This window comes from Phaethon aethereus (assembly GCF_964289735.1).
Source record: "Phaethon aethereus genome assembly, chromosome: W".
Taxonomy (NCBI): domain Eukaryota; kingdom Metazoa; phylum Chordata; class Aves; order Phaethontiformes; family Phaethontidae; genus Phaethon; species Phaethon aethereus.
This window is the reverse complement of record NC_138581.1, coordinates 9,585,425-9,607,412: the sequence shown is the minus strand read 5'-3', so window position 1 is coordinate 9,607,412 and position 21,988 is coordinate 9,585,425. Positions and strand designations below refer to the sequence as shown.

The following is a 21,988-nucleotide window of genomic DNA, read 5'->3' as shown; positions in this document are numbered from 1 at the left end:
GGGCAGTGGACCTGATAATAAACACTTGATCTTTCTATGCCACTTCACAAAAGAGTTCAAGAGCTTTGTCTTCCTTTTACAGGTGGAAGCCCAAGCCTCAGAAAGGCAAAGTGATTTACCTAATATCATTTGTATTTCTAACGGTTAACCTAGGAAGAAACTTGAAACCTCAAGTCCCAGAATGAGTATTTTCTCCCAGGATCACTGGGAACCAAATTAGCAGACGGGTCTACTGCTTCTCTTTGCTGCAGAACAGGAATGGCTAGAGTTTTAAGCTCCTAAGCACAGGGAGAAATGCTGAAGTCTCAGTGCTTTATTTCCATTTCCCATGGAGTGCTTGCCTGAAAGTCTGGCTTGAATCTGTCATTTCCAGATAGCATACAGCAGCCTGTGTATAGGTGCTTGAAATGGATGCTATGTCCATGTTGCTCCCGCTTTCCCCTCCCCGCAGAAGACCACCAGGGAAATACAGACAAGCATTAACAAACACTGTCCTCTGTCAAGGTGGATTATTAGGTGTGAGAACAAGAGTTCAAAGTGTTAATACCTGCTCTGCAGATGTAAAGAATAATAAAAGCCTACCCAGACGTCTGCAGTACCTGAGGTGAGCAGCATCCAGCCAGCCTAGCTACTGGTGAGCATCTAAACTACAAAGCCCTACCCAGCTCATGGCAGCAATGCCACGGTCACCTGTGCACCTCTCTACAGTACAGGGAAGCAGTATTCTTGCCTTCAGGCTCAGATTAATCAGGTTTGTACAGATCAGCAATTCAAATAGCTTCAACCACCTAGCTGATCGTGCACAAAACCAGTTTGGGAACATTTGGGTGAGACGGCAAAACCGATGGGCAATAATCTCATTCACCCTTTCCACTCAAGTCCAACAGAGGACAACTGTCCATAGCCTGTAGAATCACTCATCAGGGCTCTCCATATTATAAAATTGTCAGTGAACCATGGGAAAAAAACAATGCTGAATACACCCACGACAGTTTAGGGTGTCTGTAAGGGTGCCTATAATTCACTTTGCACTCTCTGGCCTTTGACAGCCAAACCAGCTAGCCTAGAGTTAAAGTACTAAATCCCAGGGAGAGAGGTTTTGAGAGAGTGAAGGGTAATAGCTGGATAAAGAGGCTGAGATCAGCGAGCTCACACAAAACACTGCAATGCCAGAATATCACACCCGCTTTAGCTTAATCTAAAAGTCAAATCACATGACTGCATTTTCCAGTTTAACTTGCATGTCTGCCACCACCAAGCCAGCTTCTGAGAACTGTATTCACCTACTCACTGCACAACTCCCACCAGCTTCCCAGCATAAGAAAAACTTCTTCCCTAGAAATAAAAGAACTCTATTGTTAGTGAGACTTGGAGAAAACTCACTAAGGCCCGTTCCACTTCTTCCCACACATACTGAGAATGGACAGTATGGATAGCTCGCACAAAAAAAAGGGCTTATTATGCCATCTGTTCTCAGAGAATCCAGATTAAGTTTTTTCATTGGTTCCAACAGGAGCAGAACAAAGCAGATAGTGAACACATATTTAGGAAAAATCTACTCACCTATTGCCAGAAAATCCAATCTACTTCATCCCTCCCCCCAGTCCTAAGTTGGGTTCTCTGCACAGAAGTGAGTCATTTGTAATTGACTAATCTGTGGAGAGATATCAAAACCAGCAACAGACAAAGGCTGAAGAGCCTCCTCATTGTCTTCCCTCTGGAAAGGTAAAATTGTGCTTTAATTCCAACTTCAGAAAGCCTCTAGTTTTTCTACACAACTGTTTTATCCCATGGACTCCTGAGATGACATCAGACAGACACCAGTGCGATCTCACCACATGGAGAGACGTCCTCTCCTAGACATGTGAGCACTGATTGCCGAGGCATCGATGAGTCAGCAGCAAGCAGATATACTACGTGTACACACAGGCCATATGCTACTGGATGTCTCATCTTTCTGGAGTAGATCTCACAGGCTCCAACATGCTCATGGAGCTCCCCACCTACCCCAGAGAGAAGCGGTCCCTCACATCCTTACAGCCGTACTCAAGGCTGGTTTCACTAGCAGACCAAGCAGAGTGATCTCAGCCCTGAATCACCTGAAGCCTGTGCCGAACGCCCAGGACCAGTGTCAGGCGTTATGAAACAGTTCACCCAGCCCAGCATCTTGAGCTTCAGCAAGGAAATTGGCAGCGGGTGAGAAAGATGTCTCAGCAACCTCAGTTATGCAGAGCAGTTTTAGGTCTGACCGGTGGAAAGATCTGCCCGTGGTGATGAACAAGCATGTGGTGGAAAGTTGTCCGTGGTTCTTGTGCCAGCCCTTTGAGGACTATGCTGAGCTGGTCCACGCAGTCCAGGTCATAATCTAGAGATCTTAATATAACAGGATTTTACCAATCTCTTCCTGTTAGAGTCTTCCCCTTCCCCACTGAAAGATGTTTCAGCACTTCTTGATGTATTCCAGTTAGGTGAGATTCCTCTTTTTCTTTTAAATCTGTTCTAAATCATTCTTTTACTTATTTTTCATAAATTTAAATCTTAATCAGAATTACAAGCAGTATTTTCATTTAAATTAGACTACTTTCATTACGTGAAATTGCTTCAGTGTACTTTTGAAGTAGATTACTATAATGCTCATTTTCATACAGAATCTGAAAAACTATGAAAACATTATTTTCAAGAAAGTAAAATTTTAACTCCATTTACCATACCAGCTTTCATATTTCTCATAAAACTGTTTTACTAGATTTCCTGTTGAATGTATTTCTTTGAAGGTAGGCAAGGAGGTGAGATTATGATTCAGAGGTGGATAGTCATCCATAGAATGGATTTGAAAATTTGTTAAAATTTAGATAAACTTACTGCAATTCACATCAAATCCCTCTATGCCTCCCAAGTATTGCACACATTTCCTCATATTATAATGCATTTGTACACACTACTATTTATTTTGTATAACCATTTTGTGCTTTGTGGAAGTTTGAACTTTCAGTCAAGAATTTGAATTCATAATTATTTTAAAGATTTTTACCCTATGCTGCTGCACATCTGAGTTACCATATCAGTTATCTGTAATGACCAGTGGGGATTTTTCTTGTGAAAGAAACTTAGACCCCATTGTAATTTACCTTGCAAGGCATATGAGGAAGGAATTTGAAGGGTTTAACTGTGGGAGAGAAAGGTACGCTGCCCTCTCACTTTGAGTGTATGCTGATTAGAGAACTTTTTCTCCTGAATGTCTCATCCAAACGAATAAACAATACAACTCTTCAGAGGGGGACCGGCATCTACGCACTTCAGACAAGATAGAAAATATGCGTTATGCAACAGGGAAATTAACAGTTATTTACCCTGCATGCACTCCAGAAGTGAGGCCGTTGAGGCAAGCCAACAAGTGTGTGATCCCATAATGAGTAATCACAGACTGAAATGGATTCGTGTCTTTTACTTCCTGACAAACAGTTTTTCCTGGTATAACATCTACATTTTTTCTTGTCTTCTGAAGACCTCTGTGCCAAATACTTGTACCCTAAGAAAAGTAGATGCTCAAAATTAGAGAAGAAATGCCAGTTAGGAATGAAACTGACTCTTCTGGCAAATAAACAGACCTTGATGAAGTGGGCATCAAGGGAGTATTTCTAATTTTCTTCTTGAAAGCAATATGTTTCATCTCTATGCCACTTATAAGTAAGTGCTTCTTTCCATTGCTATATATCAGGAAGAAACAGAACGGTACCAAACCCAGTAACATTATGAGTAAACAGTAACATCCCTGAACTTAATTATTAAAAAGAGCTTTTTACTGATTGATTTTTAATAACAGAATATGAATTATGCTGTATGAGGATTATTTGTTCAGAAATATTAATCAACAATTATTTTCCCTAGCAAAATTATGGATTTTTCTTGCATTAATGTAGAAAGGGGTATTACTTATTGCTTATACTCCTTAATTTTGCATTTTCCTGACTGTATAGGAAGTGGCAGAGAAAAAACATTGGGATTTTTTTCCAAGGTCCAAACAGAATTGTCTCTGAAAATAATTTTAAAAGGATTTTTATCAAATGTTCTGAAAAATAAACCACAACAAAACCCCAAGTTGTGCAGTAAACAGTGTTTTCAGAGTACTGGAAACTAATGTGAACCTCTACTAATGGGATTTGCAAAATTATTATTTGCGTGTAATTTTCAGTGTCTAAATCACTCAAATTTTCAGAAAGCTTTTCAGAAGCCTCAAGAGATAGAATAGAAAAGATCCAAGCTTACCAGAAAACTGTACATTAATACTTATAATTCCAGTGCATCTCCTTTGAAGGTTTGCTTGAAGCTGTACAAAGAAAAGACTCATAGGAAATAGTTGCCCATGATAATTAGTATCCTGTATTTAAAACCATTTATTCAACTTTCAAAACATATTCTGGACCCACCTATTGCTTCAAACAACAAAGGTTATATTGAAGGGTAATTTGAACAGCAAGAATCTTATAGGGAAGTGAGGACCACAAGATACTAAAAAATACCATCAGAATCATGTAACAAACACTCAGGTAAGTTTCTTAGTCCTCTCCTTCTTTCTTTCTACATTAGACACTTTTATCCTCTGCTAAAGTTCTCTATCTACCACTTCATGCAACAACCAAAACATACAACATGGGTATATTAAACGTCTCCCCAAAGTTTCAAGAAAGCTCTTCTCCTTTTTCTTTCAGCCAAATTGAGCCTTTTTTTCCCCTCCCCTTTCTTCTGAAAAATTGATGGGGGAAGGGCAGAAGATAGTTTCCTTGCGAAATCAAAAGCTACTCTTGAATCAAGTCTGATAGGCTGCTGAAAATGCAGCACAGAAATGTGTTTGTGTCAGTGAAAGACCTTGTTTGTAACCGTAAGGATCGCATGCAGCACGTTGTTTGATCCTGGGAGGACTTTGATCTATGTTAGCACCTCAAATATAGCAAAGGATGTCACTAGGCTTTGGAAAAAGAAGGGAGGGGAGAGGAGGAAAGGGAAGGAAAGTGCAGGTGTGCGGCACCAAACAGATGGCACTGAATTCTTGATGGATTTGTCAAGTGAAAGCAAGCTTTGGACAGAGGAGGGCAGGTGTCACACCTCTGGAGGGAACCAGATTTCACCACCTACCCCAGAAAATGCCATTCAGAAACAGAAAAGATTCAGTGAAAGCATCTCAGAGCAGCTCTGGGCAAGGAATTTGAAGCAAATAATTCCTTTACCTACATGACCTGACTTCACGGCCTTTTGTGAGGCATGAGTGAAATGAAATTCAGTGGTCTCTCCTCCTTGTTTCCAGTCATCTCACCAGAAGTGAATGAGGCTTGACTGAGGCTCACTGCTGAAAGTATTCTTGAGGGTTAGAAACAGATGCTGATATACAAAAGGATAGGCAGATCAGGGCTCTTGGGCCACCACACTGCTGTGGGCACTGATCCAGAACGGGGAGGGCAAGATGTATGAGGCAGTCAAGGCCAAGAACCATCCCTAAACGTGAACAGGTCGGAAGTGGATGCAGTTCTGTGACAGCACATGGACTTTTCTGGTGTGGGTGGACAGTGTACAGCTATGGCAAGGAATCTCAGTGCTAAGACAATACAGATAGAACCTATTCTGCATACAGGCAGGTGACTAAATTTTGTACACCTGTGAGCAGCATGGGAGGCCTTGAGCAGACAACACTGAAAGGAAATCACCTGGGATCACCTCTTTCATATGCCAGTAGATCATCCCTTCATCTCTCCCCAGGACACTGTTCATTCACAAAAAAACCAACATGCAACATCCTCCATGAAGTAATAGCAAGAAAAAACTGAATATCCCCTTGACAAAAGCCCTCCTTCCCTCCTGCAATTCTCACTCAGTTAGGGGGAGAGGACACATATGATTAAGCAAGACAATGTGAATGCTCTACCTTTTACCTGTGCTCATTGATGCTAAAGTAGCTTTGAAGAGCCTTGCTCCCTGCTAACCAGCTTCCCTTTCTGTGTCCTTTGGTGAGATGTGGTGGAACATGATAGGCATCTTGTATTATGTCTCAGAGAGAAGCAGAGAAGAAAGAAGTAAGGAATACTTAATACAATGCAGAGGTTCAGTGCAGTGACAATAGTCTCTATTATTCTTGACATGACCCTAATACAAGCATGGGACGGTTTGTAGGATGCCTCTTTCTATTGAAAATTATATCTGACCCAAATTTTATTACAGTTGTCAAATACAGTATGAACAAGTACAGCATGAGTATAAGAGAAATTCTCCTTTCTTTAAAAAAAAAAAAAAAAAAGCAATAGTAAGAATGTCACTCTTCCCTTATTTAGTTTCAGGTCAATCATGAGAAAGAGGAAAGAGACAGCCCCCTCCTGAAAGGCAAGAATGATCCTGAGCCATCACCTTATATTGGAAGAAAGCTTTTCCCTCCCAACAGTTACCATCCTTTGTCAGCATTACAGAAATGTCTAGGACACTGTAGTCAAAAGCAGGAGCTGTCACTGCTAAGCACTGTACACAAACACAGATGCATATGAAAGGAAAAATCTTACTCTGGAGAACTCTAAATGTCTACTAATCAAAGAGGTAACAATGAGGGAAGGTTAATTACCTCCATTTTGTAGGTAGGATATCAAAGCAAAGGTGGGTTCATTGACTTCTGTTACATAGGCAAGTACTAAATCTAGTTTTCTTAAATCCTGTTTCTGTTTCAGCCCTCAAACTCACACTTTGTCATAGGTACTTTCTCTATACATTTTCTCACAGCCTCACTTTCCCACCTAAAGGAAGTCAAAGAAGACCAAATTTGAGATAGACAACCGAGGAGCTGCCAACATCTTAATGAAATCTGAGATCAGCTACAGTAAACTGTATGCCTAGTTACAGCATGTCAACACACTATATATTCTTCTTAAAGTCAACTAGGTCTGGTATTGTGCCTCAATGATCCATACAAAAATCTTCATCCACTCAAAAAAGTATTCCAGGTAAATTATTTAGTAATTTCGGTAAAAGTAGAGGGGAGGAGAAAATAAAGGAAGCGCATGTGCAAACGTTGTCTTCAAATAGCCAAGAATCAGGTGAGTAGGAAACTAAATTGGGGGGGCACAGAGGAGAGGCAGTGTCTGTTCACTTCTTAGTTTGAATTAGGTAGGGCAGGGATTTGTATCAGGGAAGCTCCATATGTCAAGCAAATGTCATGCCTGCCTGTTTGGGTTGATTTCTACTTTTCTGGCCCTTTTATTTGAACAAGAATTTTCTAACAGATCCAAAAATTCAATCTCAAATAAATTCATGACCAAAACCACCATGATCCTTCAAATGGAAAGGTCTTGAGTTGACATTTTCTAGAGAAAATACTTTCATTAAAAAGAAAAAATCAAACATAAGGCCGTAGCAAGAGTCTTATGCATTATCAAGCCCACTGTCTAGGCTAGGACAAAAAGAAAAAAAGAAAGAAAAACCAAGCCAGATCATGAGATTACAAAGACTAGTAGACCTCTGAGTCAAGACAACAATGCTGCTTTCCTCTAGATATGCAGACTCAGTATCTAAGCATAGCATTTGGGAAACATAGGCATTGCATACTAATGTTATCATTGCAAGTGTGAGGGAAACAGATGTACCTGCACTTAAACTTCTTAAGGAAAAATCAGGGTTAGGGGGTTTATTTGCTTCAGTCAAAAGAGAAATGGTATGAACTGTTCATTCTAGAAATGTACCTTTCCTCACAGGTTGAAAAGTAGTTTTAGGATGGTCAAACTGACATACATGGTAACTCACACTCCAGGTTAAAAAGACTGAATCCAGGTTTTAGCAACTGGATGAACTGGTGATTTTAAGTTTGCATGATAGATATTATGGACCTACTGTTTTAGGATTTCTATATATCACTGACCTGGGCCCTGCTTCAGAAGCTAAACCACTTACAGAAAAGCAGTTTTGCTTAAGTGTATGTATGGAACAACCACCTAAACAGGTTTCAGAGCACAAAGGCAAAACACAGGGAGTTGTGATTCGACTCAGCTTTGTCTCATCTTGACAGATCCTTATCTATGCAGAGATGACCTGGGGGGAACTGCAGAAATGGCTCATCCCGGGGTTGCCTGAACACTGGATCATGATAAGAACCGAAACCCAAATGGAGCCTTGAGTAATCTCTTAACAAACAAAATGCCCTGAGCACCATTCCACCACTATTCAGTAACTTTGTGTGCTAGGCGTCACAAAGTTAGCAATACAGACTAAGGGGCTACCACACCACCAGAGATAAGCATTCCAGACAGTGTAATCCACTCGGGCATAATCCTGCACACCCATCAAATCAGGAAATAAAACCCATAAAGTTTGGGTAGAAAACTAGGGAGTTTTCTAGAAACAGAAAAGACTTTTCCAACAGCTGGCCTGTAGGACATTCTTCCCTCCTTGTCCAGGACGCTGTGTAAGGTAACTTCCCAGGCATTAAGAGACCTTACCTGAGAGAGAGGGTGAGTGATTAAGAAACACACGTATGGTATTTGGCATGCTTTAAGATCGTGATCAGTGCACTCTTTTAAGGTATTAATATCTAGCACGCCTGTGGTTTGTGTTAGTACATTCTGGAAATCACTTGTTGGTTGTAATAGCGTATCCTATGAATTGTTTTGTTTTTTTTTTTAATTGCCATAGTGCATGCCTCCATTGTATCCATAAAAACCTGCAATAACGGCGTATTGGACCTGTGAGTGAAGTTCAAATAAATCGTTAATTTGAACCTTACAGTGAAGTTTCTTTCTCACCGTCACGCTAGAACAAGAAGAAAATTGGAGCACAGCTTCTATAAAGCTGATAGTGAACACAAAGAAAAGGAATGTGTATGCAAGCAGATGAAAGTAATTGTACATTCATGTGATCTGCAACTGGATGGTTGTGTAGTCACTGCATGCTGAATGAAGTTAGTTGCTAACTGTTGCTTTAACCATAATTTTATTGAAGCAAATGCTCCATGACTAAACTCTTTCTGGGGAGAAAAGACTCCAACCGTCTTCCCAAGTACGTGGGTGTTGAAGGTTTTCTGGGGAATTATTTTGTGTATGTGTGGCTACCAGAAAGACAATGATAGAAAACAAAAATATTTTTAGGGAAAAAAATTTAAAAGATAATTTTCTCTGATGGAATAAATGCTTGCATTTTTAAACTTTCTTTTTTTTTAAACACTGTTGAGTCCACCTGGTACAGACCTAATCTTATCCTAGTTGATTTAAGTGCTTTAAAAATGAAGTAAGGAAAAAAAGGTCATTCACTTTGATTAAAAGGGCATTAGGCTAGATTTCAAAAAGCCACAGGGTAGCATATCATCTTAGTCTAAGTTCAAGGTTAGAGCTGGTATTAAAAGGCAAAGCAAGTGAAATCAAGAGGGTTGCTGTTAAACTTGGCTGTTATAACAGTGTCGGCTTCTGTTCAGAACTCTCTTGGCCTCTGGACAAGATATTGCAATTCAATAACAGCTAGCAGAGACTTTCTAGGACTCTCAAGGATGTTTTCCGAGATATAAATGGAGAAACCTCCAGTGGCTCTGGTCTGTATCATCAAGCCACCACGGTTAGGTGCAAGACTTCAAGCAACATCTGAGGAGCAGTCCTGGCTGACTGGATAGGCTATGAATAACCATAATAACGATTATAAAAAGCATTTGCACATCAATGTGAAAGAATGAGGAGCAAAGAGGATAAATGTGACTCTTAATCTTCAGCTATCTGCACGGGAAAGTATGATTAATAACTACAGAGGCTTAACATAACCTCCTCAGATAATGAGTGAGGTGGCCTTCTCTGAGACCTGATTATGCTGTTCTAATGGGCTTCATTTATTGTGTAAACTAATAACCAAGGCCTAAGCACTACACACCCCAGAGTCTTCAGGAAAAACACTAGGCCCAAATGTGATTAAGTTGGTGAAGATTTCCCAACACCACAGTATGTTGCTTGAGCTGGGGGGGCCAGGAGAATGGAAGGAAAAACGAAGAAATAAAGCAAAAAGTAGCAGTGATCTGCCTTTTAGTGTCGATCTGCTGGTGTAAATCCCCTGGGATCACCATGAGTTTTCAGCTAGAATTGGTGGAAAACCAGAATACAGACCACAGATGCTAATACCAAGAAAGAGAGGCATTGGTAATAAGAGGATCTGGTTGTAATGCTATCCAGAAAGTCAGCAGCAATTCCAGATCTGGAATGTAACTCAAGTTGTCAATCAGAGTTTCAGTGCTGGAGAGCAAAGACGTGCTCAAAGAAAGCTGGATTCCCCAAAGTGAATGAGTTCAACAACACAACCCTGGCCCAGAAAAAAAGAAAAGAAATGACCTTCCAGCTCCCCTGGCTGTATCTCTAAAGTGCAAGCACAGCTGAAGGGAGGCAGCTTTACAGAGCATCTAAAGAAATGATAAGATTCTCATTTGAGCTGCACTGATGTAAAGAAGCTTAAACTCTGCAAGAGTCTGTGGAGTTACTTTGAATTTACACCCAGCAGACAAGAGTACAGAATGAGAGCCCCCCTCTCACTGGGAAGCATATTTCTTGGTTGCACAATGAACATCACATTAGATTATCCAAACTGAAATAATTGTAAATACCCAATTTATCTGGACCCATTTGTGCTGTCTGCTTAATTGTTGCACTTCACTCAACAAGGACAATGAAATTAGTTTGGACAGGCTCACTTTAGAGGTATTACCACTGTGCTATGGCAGCTTGAGCTCAGAGTGCTGATGGAAAAGGTTTAAGGCTTAATAGAATAAAAATAAAAGAGAAACACATAGCAATGTAGATAAATTTAAGACCTCCACTGGGACATGAGACACTGTCTTTGAAGGGTGTCACATCTGTATTTTATTATTTGTAGTGTATACACTTTTGTAGAACCTGTACTATAGTTTCCAAAAACCATATAGAGCTCACAAATATACACATCTTCTCATGATTCCCTCAGCAGCAGTCTGCTTGTTAGGTGCTAGCAACACGTTGTGACCAGCTTCACAGGAATGTCTTAGCCTCTCCCCTCCCAGGTGCAGTGGTAGAAAAATAACAAGCTGGGAACAGCAGGCTGCTACCACCAGAACACATACCTGCAAGGCTCTCCCCCCCTGCACACACCCCACCTCCCTTCCCCTGCACAGGATAAATATGGGCTCAGAAATCAATCCCTAGTCACTCCCCAGTTGCTCCAAGGAAGAACAGGCAAGGGAACACCACAGGAACAACCCTTTCCTGGCTGCCTTGTTTCTCTTGGGCAACATGAACATACACTGAAAAGCTCACTCACTAAGCCTCATAATATCAAGAAACAGATTTAGAAGAAGCCAACTCTGCTATCTATATAGGTGTAGCATCACAAAACGTGAAAAGGATCAATAACATAAATCTCTCCCTTTGTCTGAAAAAAATATGCTATCTCCCAGGCAGAAGTAGTTGAGAAGCATGGTGTTCCTCCTCAGCAACTGTAATCTCAACTCATTTCACCAGGCAGGCATTACGTGATGTTTCCAGCAAATCTACAAAGGAGATAAGAGATGGCAAGGACAGACGTGCAGAGTGAGATGGGACGGAGGAGAAAAGAAGGAGAAAATGCTGTTCAGCTAGACATGAGGCACTAGTGTGACTTTATTGAGAAAGGACACCACAAAGTAATGCAAAAGACAGATGCAACATCTCAGGTGTTTACTGAGGATGATCTTGACAGTAAGTCAGCCATAAATAAAAAGACGTAGAAAATCTGATTCCAGTTCTACCCCCTGGAAGCAAAATGTTGTTCCACTGATCAAAGCTATAAATGAAATCAGAAACTCATGCCAGCATGTCTTATAACTTAAATATTTACCACACAAAGTCACTATAGTAGTATAGAAATGACTGAACTATTCACAGAACAAGAGAAAAAGAAATTCACTCCATCTGAGCAACCTGAGCTTGGAATGGATTAGTTATAGCTGGACAAGACTTGCTCTGTCAAAACCTCCCTACAAAGCCAGTGATCAAAACAATAATTTCTTGCAACATGCCAAAGAAAATATGCACTAGAAAATAGCAGAGGCTTTGAGGATTCTAGTTTACCATACCTAAGGGGAAAGGAAGGAAAAAACTTCATTCTCGCACCATAGGATTCATTTAGTGCTGAAAATGTATGCATATCAAGGTCAAAATACAGTACAGAACTTAAAGAAATTTGAAGGCATGTGTTTTTAGAAGGAATTGTATTTTAAAAAGATGATTTTTTTTTTAAAGGGATGGCATGGTGGGAAGAGAAGGGGAGAAAAAGTATGGGAAACAAGATATAAGAAGTTCCTATTAAAGAGAAAAATGGGAAATGCACATTTCTTTGAAAAATAGGTTAGGCTTAATTTTGTCCTTGTACTTACAGAAACTAATCAGAGAGATTTGACATTGCTGGGAACCTGCCAAGTGCAGCAAATCGTACATGCGGTGCCACTGTAAGTCTCTCACTGCAGCTACTCAACAGAGCAAAGTCACTTCAAATATCTACTTGCCTGAACTGATAGTGCAATCTCATGGTCAGTCCATTCCCCACCACTTTCTCCCTGCCAAAGTACGAGCGCAGCAGAAGTGAAGCACAGAAGCTAAATGGGTTACATCATGTCAAGTCCTATCAAAAGTTATCTGTAAGTGGAGAGATGGGACAGTTTTTGCCAATCCCAAAAGCATTCCAGCTCAGCTAGTTCTTTAAAAGTTGTTCTTAACTTTAAGCACAGTTTTAAGCTTAATGCACAGATCATGCTCTTAGACAATTTAATACAGCATACACAGCTTTTTTAAAAGATCTGCAACCAGTGGCTGGATTTCACATTGTAAGGCTTGCAGTCTGTCTACACTGCAACTGAAAGTCTGTTCCCAACATGCATAGATGTTCCTAACCTGCATAGCATAAGTAGTATTAACAGAAATAATGTTTCAGACAAGATTCAAGTCCTTATTGTATAATCACCCCCCAGGAATTATAGTCATGGAATATAGTTGCTCCACAACATTCAAGTCTGTGGTTTCGTGTTTTCATTGTTATTATACATGGTATTTAAATTAAATTAGACCAAGACTCCTTTATAGTTTTCAATGGTAATATTTTTGGTGGTGGACATACATACTTGATCCATCACTCTTGTGTATGGTCTTAAACCTTTGTACTTTAAAAAAAAATAAATTACTTTTGTCTCACCAAGTATCTGAAGGATTTAAAGACATGTATACACTGCATGAAGTAACACAGGGCAGACACCGGTGGAAGTCCAAAGCACATAATTACAGAGAATCTTCATCTAAGTGTTTTATTGAAAGCTTACATTGGCCTTGCATTACAGATCACAATCGGCACATGCTTCTCCATTGCTATGTCGTGCCAATACGGGAAGTATGTGTTTATGGAAAGGGTAGCCTATGAATAATGACCCCTGGACTACGTAATATCACACAATATCATCCATACGACTGAACAGATGAAAAGTAAATTGACTGTTACAGCGTGCCTGTTCTTATCTTCCTCTATCTCTCTGTGACTAAGAACACGGGATGAGAAGGTTTACTGCTTGCAAGTTATTCCTGGGTGTATTCCATCAGTTGAATCAGTAGGGTGATGCAACTAGAAACCCCAGTGTTTAGGGTTTGTTAGTATCTAATAACTAACTTCATTGAAACACCAAGAGACCAACCATCTTTAACTCCTATAGTTTGGAGCTGGGACCTCTCTCTAGTAAAGAGCCCATGGGAGCTACTGAATGGCCCAGCAGGTGTCAGGGATGCTCAGCGTTTTGTGAGATCAGATATTCAGATGCAAAGATGCTTGGTAGAAATATCTTTCCTCATTTAGAGCTATGGTACTGTTCACGATGACATCATTTCAGCAGTGACAAATATAGCTGAGTCTGTTCTTTCCTACACCATATAAATCCTTTGACCTCAATCAGATCACTGCTGATTTACACTTGTGTAAATAAAGTCAGAATCAAACCCATGCCATTCACAAATATAGGCCAGAGTAAGCATTACTCACAGACAAGAGACAACCCTTCAGAGGAAGGAAAAATATCATTTTCATGCAAATATCCTTAATAATAAGGAACAAGAGATAGAAATAAGAGTATGAATGAAATGCAATCAAGAACTGCTCTGAGATCAGATTTGCTTCTAACTTTATGATGCTGCATCAGCTGCTCTTAAAGTAGCTTAAGCTCAAAATTTGACCTACCTGAAACTTATTATGTATAATTTTTCGTCAGGGATCTGTGAGCTAACTCAGTCCCTAGGCTCGTCTTTGAAGGTAGCTGAAGGTGCTCAGCTACTTGCAGTGTCTGAAAAGATTTGATTGCTCAGTTCGATGAAAATTGAAACTTTTTTTTTGCTGAGATCCAGGTTTGCCCTCAAATAGTTATACATTATCTATTTATTTATGCATAAACAGTGGCATTATGGTTTGGAGAATAGGGGCCCTTTGATGGGAGGTAAGTTTGACTAGCCTATGGGAGTTTACTGCTATGCATATAAATGAGGCCATACATACAAATATGTAGAACAGACAAGTGAAAATATACAGCATCTCTTTAAAATGAAATACTTTGATTGCTCCAATCACAAGAAGTTGTAAAACTACCCTGAAGAATTAACAGCCTCAGTACATGCTAACTACATCCATCATAAATTCGTCTTTAGTTTCTGTTATCATATCACTGTCTCTTGGGACCCCCAGTCCTGTCATCATTTGCCCTTTATAATTTATTCAGCTTGTACTTGCCTGAATCCTTTCTACTTATCATTCATCTTTACAGTTGTACATAAAATTAGATTGATCCTCCTATGGCAGACACGTCAGAAAGAAAAGTTGTCATTGAATAACACATAAAGCAAATGAAGGTCCAGCAAAAGCTTTTGTTGAATAACTTGGAAATCGTCCTTTGAGAGACAAAAGGTGTCAAATTAGAAAGACAATGCCATCTTTATAATTTATTTTTGCACACCATTTTTCAATTCCCACCAAATCTCAAACACAGCTGAGAAGCCTGTTCCCGTTTTGCATATCAAGCTAAGCTTCATTAGCCACCACAAATGTGATGAATACACCAGTCTCAGCTGAGATAACAGCATGCATCCAACACACTGTTTCTGTCAGAATGATTGCACTGTACCCTTTTCCTCCAAAGCTCTTTGGACTGGGTTGCAAAGAGAGAGTTTACTTTGTATTCTAGAGGCTGCTGTATAGGGATACAGAAGCCAATCTTTAACTAGTGAAATGGAACTTTAATGTTTACCAAGCAGATAGGACCCAGGTGTTTCATCTCATCTGGTGAACAGAACAGCACTGTCAACCTACAGGGGCTTTTAGCAAATGGAAAGTGCATATGGTTTCCTCTCCCTCTCTTGTCCCCTCCTTTCCCCAAACCAAGGTCCAAAAGTCGTTTTAGTGGCTGGTCAGTCAGAAGGAGGAAATAGGGTAAAAAAAAAAATTAAATCTTTTTAATCATGGCATTGACACCCAAAGATTTTAAAGCACTGGAGAATTTCTACAGGACTGGTTTTTGCAAGTCTTACCTCAAATCTGTTTTTATTCCTTTTCATCTTCATTTTTAACTTCAGAAAACAGACACGTTTCTCCCAAGGGAACAATTAAATGTGTTTTCTTTCAAAATCTAAAGGGCATGATGAGCAGCCTGTGTGTTCAGCAGGCTACTTTAATCAATGGAACCCATCCAGCCTGCCACTGCTGACCAAATTGCAATTTACATTGGTGGAGAAAACTTTTGAAATGGGAAGGTGTGGGAATATAATACCATTTTTGGCATAACACAATGTGCAGGGTGATATGTGGTTTAATGTTTTTCTAACAAGGTTTTGGAAAAAGCTTTGAAACATTAAAAAAAACAATAAGAGTGTAAAATTACAGCAAGGTCTGCTTGAACAGTGAAATCCATGCTATATATGCAGGACTTCTGAAGTCCACATGACACTTATGTCTCCTTTAAGCCTTATTACAAGGATTCAAGAGGGGCTAGATGTTGCATGACACCCCACCCCGCCACACCCCTCCATGATCAGGTGTCTTTTCTCATATATGCATAAGAATTTTAGTGGGATAAGACCAATATCACTGAAAACCTTTTTTTTTTAAAAAAAAAACAAACTAAGCACAGCTTTAGTTTCATTAGAGAGGTTTTTTGTTTGTTTGTTTAGAACTGAGTTTAATGAATTTTATGAACTCATCTGTCTTCTAATGTAAAAGATGACAATTTTTGCATACAATGAATAAAGAAGAATGCATTTTTTCTAGATGGCAGAAGAGACAAAGGATATCAGAACAGTTAGGAAGAAAAATAATTATGTTATGGACTGAGAAATTTAGCATAGCAGTAGTACCACTCTCGCTTTCAAGAGGAATAGATACAGTAAGAAAACCCAGTCTATGTCCCAGCCTGAATAAGCCCTGCAGATTGCTGAGGTTAACAGTTTCTTAGATACTTAATTTCATAGTTATTCATTGCAAGTCTTACAAGGGGGTTTTAACATTATGCAAAGAGGCAGTGCCTCCAACCAAGTATACATGGACTATTCAATCCCATTGCCTGAGAGAGTCACAAAGAACTAGAGGCAAAAAAATGCTGCTGTGTTTATCATACATGAGCTTGGTTTATTTGTGCTATAAATAAAAGTAGATCTTGATAGCGTAATTACATTTCTCAGCATTATCCTCTGCCATTCGTTTCAGAAAGAAAAAAGAAAGGGGAGAAAAAGTTGGCTTCACTATAATTTGTAATCAAAATGACTACACTTAAAACATAATTTTATTTCCCTGATTTCGTTTCCTGTGGAGCTTTGTGGGGCAAATAGATAATATTATGCCAAATCTGCAGGCAGATAATTCTTATATCCCCTGCATTGTCATTGTCTAGATCACTTCCCCTCCCCCCCAAGCTTTCCCCAAGAACATGGACTCTGTTTTTTATATTCTATTTTATCATTGAGAGATGTATCAGTATCAGAAATCCCAAGGGTGAATCAACTTTTACTTTCTCTACTTTCTCTCTCTTGCTCCTCCAAATTACTCTTCTTCGCCTAATTTGCTTTTTATAATGTTGGCGAAAAAAAAAAAGGGGGGGGAGGGTTCCCACTATGAAGGATTAGCACAGATTATGGTGAACAGTGTTAATTATAGGTGGGGAGAGAGAATAGTGCATCTCTCCAATCTGTTCTTGATTTCCCCCGTGTCTGTCTGGCTGGTAATAAGCCTCCTTTAATCTGGCAGTCCCCTTGGTGAAATCAGCACCACGGACAGCAATATTGATTGCTTCTGAGAAACCATCACAGCTGCTCAACCAAATTACCTTTGATATGTGACCTTTAATGTAATTACTGCAACATCAAAGCATTTCTATAAATTATTAAAGAACTAATATACTTCATCATCCAGCTACTCTATTATATGTAAAATAAACAATCACAAGGAAATGCTAGAATTCGAATTGTCCCACACTCGCAAAGTACTCTTTACACATACATACACAGCCTGCTACATTAACCTTCTGTTCTAAGCAAGACAATTTCAAACTGTCCAAAACAGCCTAATTGATTTAGATGAAGAGTATTTAACTAATAATTTTATGTTTTACATTCCATTCTAGTTACTTCAAAGTATCTATCATGATTCCTTCCCGCCCAAAACCGAAGTGCCATAAAGACTTTATTCATCAACACATACCTGCTTGGAAGTCTTTTGATTATTCCACAAGATTACTTTATGTACCACATATAACATAGAAATATGTGAAACATATTTCTGTCATCTTACAAAGAACATCCAGAAAGTAATTACTGTAAAATATGTGCATGTAGCCACTCCACTAAAAACAAAGTGATACATAGCTAAGAGGCAAAGCATCTGAATCTGGACACAAACTCCTCATGCCTCACCATTTCCATACATTAGCATTCATGTACATATTATTAAAAATGACTGAATTCTATGTTTTATAATACAAAGAATACAAACAACAATATTGCAAGAGCAGGCAAATACACAGTTTATTGGGGGATGGGAAAGAAGTGTCTTGATTCAATGGCTCACTATAGTACTATTTTCTTTTTTCCTGTACCAGGCTTGTTAATTATTTTTGATACCTCCTCTGTAGTGCTGTTTGTGTCACAGACAGTAAAGGATCAAGGTGTTGATAAGGTGTTATATATGTGTCATTTGTGAACTCATGTGAATGAGGACTTTGACCCCTGACCTTATGAATGTTTTTTTATTTTATGGTGATGAACTATGCTTGATATTGTTGGTGCATGTTATCAAGAACAGTCAGGTAAGTCATAAATAATTCTCTGCTACTTAAATAAGAACCATAAAACAGTATCCAGGCATGATAGTTTATCAAGAGGCAAGGCTGGTTTCCTTAAATAAACTACAGTGACATCATTCAGAAGATGAGTTCAGAAACTTGGCAGAAAACTGTATGCAGAGGGTTTGCTAGTGGAAAGTAAACCTTTATCATGAAACAAACGGAACTGGAAATGAAAGGGGTGGGAAAAGTCAGTTTTCAGAACTCTCAAAAACCTGGTTGCTATCTTAGACTGAGAATTCACCGTTCCCAATTCAATCAGATCTTGATGTGTAAAACAAAACAAAGTGTAAAACAAAACAAAAAAGCCTTCTGAAGTCAGAGTGGTCAGTATGAGCTACATGTGGCAGAAATGACATAAACCAAGGAAGAAATCTTTTGCTTGTAGCTTAGAATCAGTCAACATAACTTCTGAAGGAAGTCTTGATTCTAATGCAAAAGCTGGTTGAATTTTGCCACTGTCCAAGACAACAGTTTTGACTTTAAGAGTTTTGTGATTTGAGATCCCTAAAAAGCAGGCTGGGATTCAGAACTGGGGACATATAAGGAAGTAATGTAAAAAAAAAAAAAAAATCCTAAATCATCACTTTCTCCCACACCCTCCAAATCTGAGCCCTCAGTCTCACTGACCCATTGACTTCTTGAAGATACTCCCTTCATTTCAGGATGAGATTTTAACCATGCAAGTGAGTGGTCTGACTCCTAATGAGGGAAGCAAATAGTTTCAGTGAAGACAATTGGAATTCCAGTATCTTTTAAATACACAACACCCTGTTCATCACCAGCATATCTCTAGTTCTGATAAATACATATTTGATTTCAAGCTTATTTCAGAAAATTTCAGATAAAGTGTTACCCGAAACATCCATATTCAAAATATTTTCATTTTTTGTACATCTAGTTCTATCATTCAGAGGAGAGAGAACTAAAAGGAAAAACATCACTTGTTAGGGGGAAAAAGGAAAAAAAAAAGAAAAAAAAAGAAAAATCTAACCCTCAACAAGTCTCAAGTCACTTTCAATCTGCGGCTAACGGGTTTCTAGAAAAAAATAATTCAGAGGGAGTTGTCAGCTGACAGAAATGTATTTTTAGAGAATGAAGTATGTATATATTTACATAAGGTATGACCTTTAAAGCAAAGATAGATATAGATGAGCAAGTGTGTGGGCATCTCCATACAGGCAAGGTGGCATAGAGATAGGTAAATAGACACAGAATGATGGAAACAAGCAGAGCAGAATCAACATTTTCTTCATCAACATAGAGCAACTGAAGTGTCTAAGGTTTTGTAGAAAGGTAGGTTATGGGTACACAGGACTCAGCCATTCAACACCAACTAATAAAGGCAGACTTCTGGATCAGTTTCCTCTCAGTTTAGATGTAAGCTGGAATCCTCAGGATCCTGCTTTTGATTACTTGATTGCTTACTTTTGTGTCATTGTGAAACCAGTCCTGTTCTAGCCACAGGAGTGCTGCACTTGGCTGTTTCCAATCCATGTACCCTGGCTGAATCTAAATAGTCTCTCTCCCTCCCCCTTCCTCCACCCCAGTTACTGCTAAACTGGAAACCTATCCCAGCAGGGCAGGTCTTCCCCACATAATGCCGGTTCTATTTTTAGTTCTGCTTGTGTTGTCTGAACCTTAGATCTTGCTCATGTGAATAATTTTCCTCATTATCTTGTGTTCGTCTCTCCTCTCTCTCTTTTCTCCTTGTCTCACCGCCTTTCCAATCTGCTACAGCTGCTTGAATACTAAAGTAACTGAGTCAAACCACTTTGTCATCAGGAATATGTTTTCATTCTGTGATAACTCAATAATGTGTTCTGTTTCTTGATTTCTGGCTGCCACACCTTGCTTTAGAGAAGAAAAATAGTAAGAGGTAGCAGCTGGTGAGCACTTCTAATATTTTATTGTAGTGGTCAGAAGCCTAAAGCCTTTCCTTAAGTGAGTAAGGCTGGTAGAATCCAGCCCATAATCAGTTAATTGCTGTTTTCCTGGCTCCCAATAAAAGCAAAAAGCTTTTCTTTTTGTGCATGGAAACCATTTGCGTGGGGTGGTGGTATCTTGAGTTTATTAGCACAATGCAAACAGTAAATCATCCAAGCAACCAGAGATAATAAACTTCCAAAACCAAGATGGGAACTCCATATGTAACCCATTTTAGATTAAAAAAAAAAAAAGTCAGTCTGGACTCACCCCTGGCAGTGTCTTCTGTTCATGCAGTGCACTCTGGGCCTTTAGAGCAGACTCCCTTTCGCAGTATGTTAGGAAGGCACAGCCTGTAAAGAAAACACAAAACCTACGTAAGAACAGTGTTTCCGAAGGGATCTGTTTAAAACTGAGACATAGAAGAAACCACTTTCCCATCATCACCCAATTCCCAGTAAATCAGCCATAAAAATCTCTCCTTAGTAGGTCAGTAGTAAAGAGTCAAGAAATGAAGCTATCATCACATCCTCTGAGACCTGATGAAAAGTGAGCAACAGTGTGGATATGAGTGCTGGATTTTGTTGGAACACATGCTTAAGTGTCAGGTACAGAGGGTTGTACAGGATTAGGGATCTCAAAGAATGTACATGGTGGCAAGGTGGAGCATGAGATTCCACTTCTACTCCAGCAGCAGGAACAAGCCCCTTCCTGCTGTATAACACTGAAAGTCTCATCCGCTTCTTTTGTACCAAGGACTCCAAGCAAAGGGCATACAAGGACTTGGGACTCCTTACTGCAGAGGTCTATGTCTATTGTTTAGCCTGACTTGCATCCACAAGTAGTCTCCCCGTTTGCATCACACCAGAGAGCTACCACCCTGCACTTGCTGCTGCAAGGGCACGTTGCCTTCCAGCCATGCATACAAAGACAATCACAGCAAAGCCCAAACAATCAATCCAATACATCTCTGTTGCTTTACAGATCATTAGAACTTCAGAGATGCTCCAACGGATCATGTCTTTGATTCTTGCAAAACATTGCCTTAGCAATTACAAAAGCTAAAGCCCTGTCATGGTAGGGCAGAGCAAAAACCCTTCCCCACCTTCTCTCCCTACCTCCATGTTCGCCTTCTGGCAAAACTGGTCAACGTTACAATGACTTACACCAGTTGTGTGTGTATGTCTGATGTGACCAGATTATTCCTTCTTACTGCAGTATACTGAAAACCTGCCAGTTCCTGCAGCAAAAGAAGTGCTTGTTATGCAGAGGACATTTTCTCTGAAGTTACTACAGAATGCCTGCAACGTGGCCAGCTCCTTCAAATGGAGGTATCATGTCTTTCAAGGTTCAGGCAGCATGTCCATCAAACTGTGGGCATCTTCCAAGAGGAGCACAAGTACAGAGAGACCGACAAAGAAACAAACGTGTCCCATAACCTTATCTTGGCCAACCAACCTTCTCCCCATGCCTATGAAAAAGCATGCAACAGGTGACTAAACAGTACACCATAAACTTTTTTCAGCTCTCATCACTACTGTGATATTTTTTCCATACAATGCTCACTGTTTTATCCAAGTTCATTCCTTAGACAATATTACTGAAGAAATATGCACTTGTTCTTTTCTTGTTTACAATGTTTTTAGTAGATTAGTATGCACAAGAGACTAGGGAGAATTTTTTTCTGTAAACATATATATATATATA

At 39.5% G+C, this 21,988-nt stretch overlaps 1 protein-coding gene across 4 annotated transcripts in view; it reads right to left on the bottom strand.

Moving 5' to 3' along the window:
- Positions 1–20,800, bottom strand: part of LOC309415229 (CUGBP Elav-like family member 4) — a gene marked incomplete at its 3' end in the record, with an annotated part of 587,555 nt that extends 566,755 nt beyond the window's left edge. For all 4 annotated transcript variants that reach the window (XM_082012680.1, XM_082012681.1, XM_082012682.1 and 1 more), the window contains exon 1: positions 20,552–20,800. In XM_082012680.1, coding sequence (XP_081868806.1) covers positions 20,552–20,725 — 174 coding nt within the window. In that variant the 5' untranslated portion in view covers positions 20,726–20,800. The remainder of the gene's footprint in view (positions 1–20,551) is intronic.
- Positions 20,801–21,988: the final 1,188 nt, after the last annotated feature.